This window comes from Nelumbo nucifera, chromosome 8, assembly GCF_055504915.1.
Source record: "Nelumbo nucifera cultivar China Antique chromosome 8, China Antique-T2T, whole genome shotgun sequence".
Classification (NCBI taxonomy): Eukaryota; Viridiplantae; Streptophyta; class Magnoliopsida; order Proteales; family Nelumbonaceae; genus Nelumbo; species Nelumbo nucifera.
The window spans coordinates 50,825,642-50,831,919 of NC_142656.1; the positions used below are offsets into that span (position 1 = coordinate 50,825,642).

General features: G+C 42.8%; 1 protein-coding gene across 5 annotated transcripts in view; it reads right to left on the reverse strand.

Annotated features, from left to right (window-relative positions):
* Nucleotides 1-5,865, reverse strand: part of LOC104601535 (protein cornichon homolog 4-like) — a 30,660-nt gene extending 24,795 nt beyond the window's left edge. For 3 of the 5 annotated variants that reach the window (XR_735893.3, XR_016079515.1, XM_010264889.3), the window contains exons 1-3: nt 5,649-5,865; nt 5,400-5,514; nt 4,988-5,235 (exon numbers count right to left, since the gene is read on the reverse strand). Coding sequence is in view for 3 of the 5 variants with exons in the window: in XM_010264889.3 (XP_010263191.1) it covers nt 4,988-5,062 (75 nt within the window). In the remaining 2 variants the exon portion in view is untranslated. The remainder of the gene's footprint in view (nt 1-4,987; nt 5,236-5,399; nt 5,515-5,648) is intronic. The other 2 variants (XM_010264892.3, XM_010264891.3) reach the window with 2 other exon arrangements.
* Nucleotides 5,866-6,278: the final 413 nt, after the last annotated feature.

A 6,278-nucleotide genomic window follows, 5' to 3' on the forward strand; every position in this document is an offset into this window, starting at 1 on the left:
CACTTTCTGATTTTAAAAATAAGCCAGTGTCCTCATTCTTGACTCCTTCCTCTTCCCTGTCTGGTTTTGGTTAGAATTTGGGTCTGAGAAGGGTTGTGCGAGACTCCGACCTAGACAGTATTTCAAGTCTCCTCCTTCTTGATAATGTTTTCTTGGACCCTTCTAAGGATAACTCTAGAATCTAGACCCCCACCCCTACTGGCTTTTTCTCCTATTCCTCTTTCTTTAAAGTGCTTTGCCAACCCTCCAATCCTGTAACCCCCCCTTCCTTGTTAATGAGGTTTGGTGTAGACCAATTCCTCCTAAGGTTGGTAATTTTTGTTGGGAAGCCTTTTGGAAAGATTCAACACTGGTAATCTGCTCCAAAAGAAGAGACCCAATGCTTGTTTGTTCCCTCATTGGTGTGTAATGTTGATAGGGAGACCGGTTTTCATCTTCTAGTATCTTGCCAATTTGCAAAGTCTATTTGGGAGTGGGCTTTATCTCTTTTTGGGTGTACTTGGATCCCGCCATCAAATTTGCAAAGCCTTTTTTGCTCCTTTTTTTAGGTGGCATACAAAAAGGGGAAGGACTATGTGGAGAGGACTGAGGGCAGCAATATGCTGGTCTTTGTGGGAAGAAAGAAATTCCAAAATCTTTTCTGATGTAAAGAGAGGGGCTGGAGAATTGAGGGCCCTGATCCACATAAGGGTTATTCAGTGGATGAAGTCCCTAGAGCTGTTCACAGAATATTCAGTAGATGACTTACTAAGGAAGTGGGGCGAGATTGCTAGCTGTCCCAGATTAAAATAGGGAGGAGTGTGTCTTGGACTCCCCCACCTGTGGGTTTCATGAAACTAAACTTTGAAGGAAGTAGCAAAGGGAACCCCAGACAATCAGGGATTGGGAGTGTCTTCAGGGATGAGAATGGGGTTGTTTTTGCCATGTTTCCAGGCCCAATTGGTGTGGGTGACTCTCTCATAGCTGAGATCCACGCAGTTTTGGAAGGTCCAGAAAGCTAGGGAGATGAAAATTAGAAAACTTATAATTGAAGGGGACTCGGAGGTGGTAGTTGGGTGGCTGAACAAAGAAGACAGCAGCTTATGGAGTTATAGTAATTTGGAGAAAAAATTCAAATGGCTGGTTCGAGAAATCGAAGTTAAAATCACTTGGGTAAATAGGTCAGATAATTCTTTTGCTGATGGGCTAGCTAAACAAAGGGTGGACAAGGATGTCATGTTCTGGACAAAGGTGTGATTTACTTTTCTTCTTTTTCTGTTCTCTCTTTCTCTCTTGTTTCCTCTTTTGGGGCTCTTGATGTAGCTGGAAGATGAGAAATTTGTCTTCCTCTGTAATTATTGTGATAATTAATGAATTAATGAATTGTGTTATTGATCAAAAAAAATTATTTATATTCATCTCCTTAGCCCAATGTAGTCCTTAGAGTGCCACAAGGTGTTCAGCTCCTGTTGACTCTCCTCCTAATGGTCCTGAGAATAAAGCAATGATATTTCCTTCCAGATTTCAGAATACTCCCCCCATACCTGATGGTCCCAGACTGCAAAAACCGCCGCCATCAAACTCTTAGCTTTATAAAACCCTCCTCAAGTGGAGTCCATTGTTTATGGATTTTCAACTTCCTTTGAAGAGGAAGCAGCCACGTATCCCCATCTCCTCCACAAATTATAATAAGAAGAAAATAGTTTCAAAGATTGTACCTAATGCACCACTCTAGCTATCATGCATTCAAATAAGGCATGCAAGCTTCTCTCCTCTTCCTTAAAAATTTTTGCATTTCTCTCTTCCCAAATTGTCCACAAAACTACTACCCTTGGGCATCTCCATAGAATTCTTCCTCTTTTTCTTGGCCACCTAAATGTTTCTACATTGAATAGCATGGGCAAATTTGAGGGCTCCATCCACCTACATGCAAAGAGAGAAAAACCTTTCCAAATACACACAACAAAAGGACAAGAGATTAGTAAATGGTAACAACTCTCATCAGCCACCTTACAAAGCTTGCACCAATTAGGGGACAAACAGCAATTTGGTCTTTTCTTTTGTAAGAAGTACAAAGTGAAAGTGTTAATCTTTGCATGGTAAACTTCCTAACAGAAAGCCCCAATTATTGGAGGAATAGGTCTGCCCCACACTTTTTCGACAGGGAAAGACAATTGAGGGAAAAGGGAAGGGCTGGGGGGTTTGAAAATTGAGGCACAAGTAACGAAGCCAAGGGGTAAGGAACCCAAATCCTGCTATCTGGTTGTGAAGGGTTTAGTCTGACTTCATCTAAAATTTTCAACAAATCAATTACACCGATGGTTTCATTATCCCTCAGCCCTCTACAAAATCCCATATCCCATTCTTGACTCGACAATGATGAGGATAATGAGGATGACAGAAATTTAGAAATTGGTTCGTTTTTTAAGCTAGAAATGGCATACAAAGATGGAAACAAATCTTTGAGAGTAGAGCTGCCCACTCAGAGGTCTTTCCAAAAAAGAATTTTATTGCCAAAACAAGCAGCATACCTGACAAAGTTTAGGAAATCTAAGAGTATGCCATGTATAGAATTCAAAGGAGAAATCAAGGTAGCCCGTCGTGATTAGACCTGTTCATGGGCCCGGACGGGCTTGAACAGGTATATGGACCTCGCGGGCTTAACCTACCTCGAGCCAAAAAGCCCGGCCCGCAATAAATTCGAGCAGGGCACGGGATTTGCCAAAATAGCCCGACCCGAGCCCGGCCCGGCCTAAAATTAAACCTAAAAACCCTAGTCGAATACCCCCCTCTTTTTTTACCTCTTTGCCTCTTTCCCTTCTTTTTCCAGCCGAACCCTTCTTCTCCAATCTCCACATCCTCCACACTCCACAGTGAGGCGGCGAACGTTCACCGACGGCGACGGTGAGTTCTCTCTCTCTCTCTCTCTCTCTCTCTCTCTCTCATTATCACTGGTCAGTGATCACTGTCAAAACCCGAGTTGCTGAAACCAGTCCTCGATTTCAAACCACAAATAACAGTACCCAAGAAGCTTTGCAAGCTCAAAAGTTCAGTGAGAGCCTCAGCCAGTTGAATTCCTCTAAATTGGATTCTTCGTCGTCGAAAGACAACGGAAATGATCTCAACGCCATTGCCTACACGGGAAACGACTGGAAGGAGAAGAAGAAGATGATGATGATGATGTCGAAAGACTGCCAAGGATTTAAGAGGGGTCAACAGAGCTGGAAGTCGAAGATTAGAGAGTTCGTGGACTCGCAGATGAGGAAGTTAATGGAGACGCAAGAGGCCTGGCTGGAGAAAATGTTGAAGACCTTAGAACACAAGGAACACGAGAGGATGTCCAGGGAGGAAGAATGGAGGAGGCAGGAGGCAGCCCGATTGGATAGAGAACAGAAGTTCTGGGCTAAGGAGCGAGCTTGGATTGAAGCTTGAGATGCTACATTAATGGAAGCCTTGAGGAAGTTTACGGGAAGAGAACTAAAGAGATCTTTCACTGAAGAGCCGGTGGCCCCAAACCTCCACGATAACAGTGAAAACCAAAATGAGAATGTAAGTGAAACGCTTGATAGCACCATGAACAGTAATAGATGGCCCGAACAGAGAAAAATTCTAAATTTTTTTATTAGGTCGGGCTTCGGGCTTTTTATCAGGGTCGGGCTCGAGCCCAAGTTATAGGCCCGTTGGTCGGGTCGGGCTCGGGCTCGGGCCTAACATATTTCCATTAATGAAGAGTAAAAGCCCGGCCCAACCCGGCCCATGAACAGGTCTAGTCGTGATATACCTGCATCCCATCCACTGGCTGTCAATCCATGAATGCTCATTATAACCTTGCACCAAAGTCTTTCTTTATCTACAGGAAACCTTCATAACCACTTTCCCACAAAGAATGATTCTTGATTAGCTCACCAATCCCCAACCCGCCCTAGCACTTTTACAAACTACCTCCCAATTCACCAAGGCTGTCTTTGAGCAGGTTCCCCCTACCTTTTCTTTCAAACCAAACACAACTTAAGTGATCCTTCTTCTATCTCCCATAAAAACTCCTTCATTAGCTTTCATGGCCTTGGCTAGGCTTTGTTTGGTTCTAAATGTAGTGTTTGGTCTTGGTGTGTTATAGGTATTTTGTGCTTGTTGGGTTTGGTCGCTTTGTTCGTGGTTTGTTTTGGTTGAGATAGCTCCCTTGTCTTGAGTGTAGGCCCCTCCATATACACCTTGTAGACTTTTTTCTTTTTTCTTTTTCCTTTATAATAAAACTTACCTTATCCTCTTCAAAACAAAAAGTTAAGTTTACCCTACCCCACCAACGAGATGTAGTTTCTTTTCCAAGAAATCAATTTCTTTTTCACCTTCTCTAGGACTCTAGGATAGGATTCCAAAATTACTTGCCTTTGGATTAGCCCCTAGTGGAAGCCCTAGGTAATTTGTAGGGCATAGACTAATAGAACAACCTAGAATTCCAGCAAAGGCTCTTAATTCACCTTCCCCCACATTAATTCTCAGTTTCTCACTAGGCAACTCTTGGCAAAATTTATCCTAGGGTTGGACATCCTCTCAAAAAGCCTCACCAGTCACCACCAATCTCAAATTCCTCAACCGTCGGTAATCACCATTAGCAAATTGGAGGTATGTGACTACCACTCCTTCCCTACCCACCCTCCACCCCTTAAATAACTGTACTCTATCGGCTGTAGAAATTAACCTGTTCAGCACATCTGCTACCAGAGCAAAGAGAATGTGCAAAAGTGGGTTCCCTTGTCTAAGTCCCCTAGAGAGGTGGGATGCTTATGTAAAGTTTTCATCGTTTCATGTTAAACAATAACTAACGATAACGAATGCCAAAAATGAAACAAAACCTTATTTTATGAATGTACGAGAATCCATGAATGCATTGTAACAAAAAAAATCTAAAATTCTCTTGAAAGAAGATAAAATTTAACCAAAACATTAAACATATAGGCCATTCCAAAGATATATTGAATTGAATCTATCTTATAGGGTTTTGAGTGACCTGAAAGATGATAATGCCGATCAGAGCTATGAGGATGAAGAAAGACAAGAGCCACGAGAGAATACTCCAATCCATGCCACCGCCTCTTCCCTCTCCTTTTGCTTTCGGTGGCCCGTTTATACCAGCCAAGCACAGACGCTAGCGCAGAACAACACACTGCACTCCCAATCACAGGACCCACGTCAGCGCTGCACCATGTGAGAGTCGCACATCTCCGAGGAATTTGACGACGTTAAAGACGTCCTTCTCTTATTTTTATTAAATTGGCAAATACATTAAGAGGAAAAAATAAGCGGCAGCTCAATAATTTGAAGTCTTGCATGAAAGAAACAATTAGAATCCTCTGTACAGGAGGAGAGAATCGTGAAATACATCTTTTGGGTCGTGGAGAGGGGAGACGAAGCGTCAATACCTGAAAGCAGCCGTCGGTTTGCTAGTGCATAAGTGTTGTCTCCCTCAGCTCTCCTTGGAATGAAAGAGTCGACGATGTTATTATCTAAGAGAAACTAACAAAAGGCAGAGAGAAACTGAGGGAAGGGGAGAGAGAGAGAGAGAGAGAGAGAAACGATTAATGCAAGGTATGAAATCAACCAAAAAGGGGGAAAGAGGGGGAATGGGGGAAATGAAAAGATATAGGGTTTGTAGGGGAGGGAAGATGAACCTAGTAGTTGCCATCGGTATCCAGAGAATTGATTTGCAGTGTGATGCTGTCGATATCTGGTGCGGGGGAGATGTTGTAGAGCATGTCGGGCAGAAATCCTCTTCCTGAGGATGATCACACGGTCGATACAAAAACTTAGGACGAGGAAGGAGGAAGAGAAGAAAACCCGTCTCAACTCTCAACTGGGCGGACAAGCTGCGACCTTTTGTTTTTTTGTTTTTTTGTTTTTTTGTTTTTATGTTTTTTAATGTAGTACTGTACTGATCATCCCCGTACAACACACGGGTTTTGTCAGGCATCATTTCTGGAGTCGGATCTCCTAAACTAAAAGCAAACTCTACACATGGCACCCGGTCGCACGTTGCGAATATCATTTTACTTATATTAAATTGATGGATGCTCCCGATCTGCGGCTGGATGCCGGTGTTTTTCAGTCTGTGTAGAGATTCTGCTTTTAAGAGATCCTGCTAGGTTTTGTGTGAAGTACTTCTTTTCTTTTTAGTAGAAAGAAGCTTAGAAGTACTTAAACCTCCCAACTTTCTTCTAAATGCTGAAACCTTTTGAAAATGGGTTAGGACTTGCGAGTTAGGACCACCTTTCTTAGAGTTACAGTTATGGCAAATGGAACTG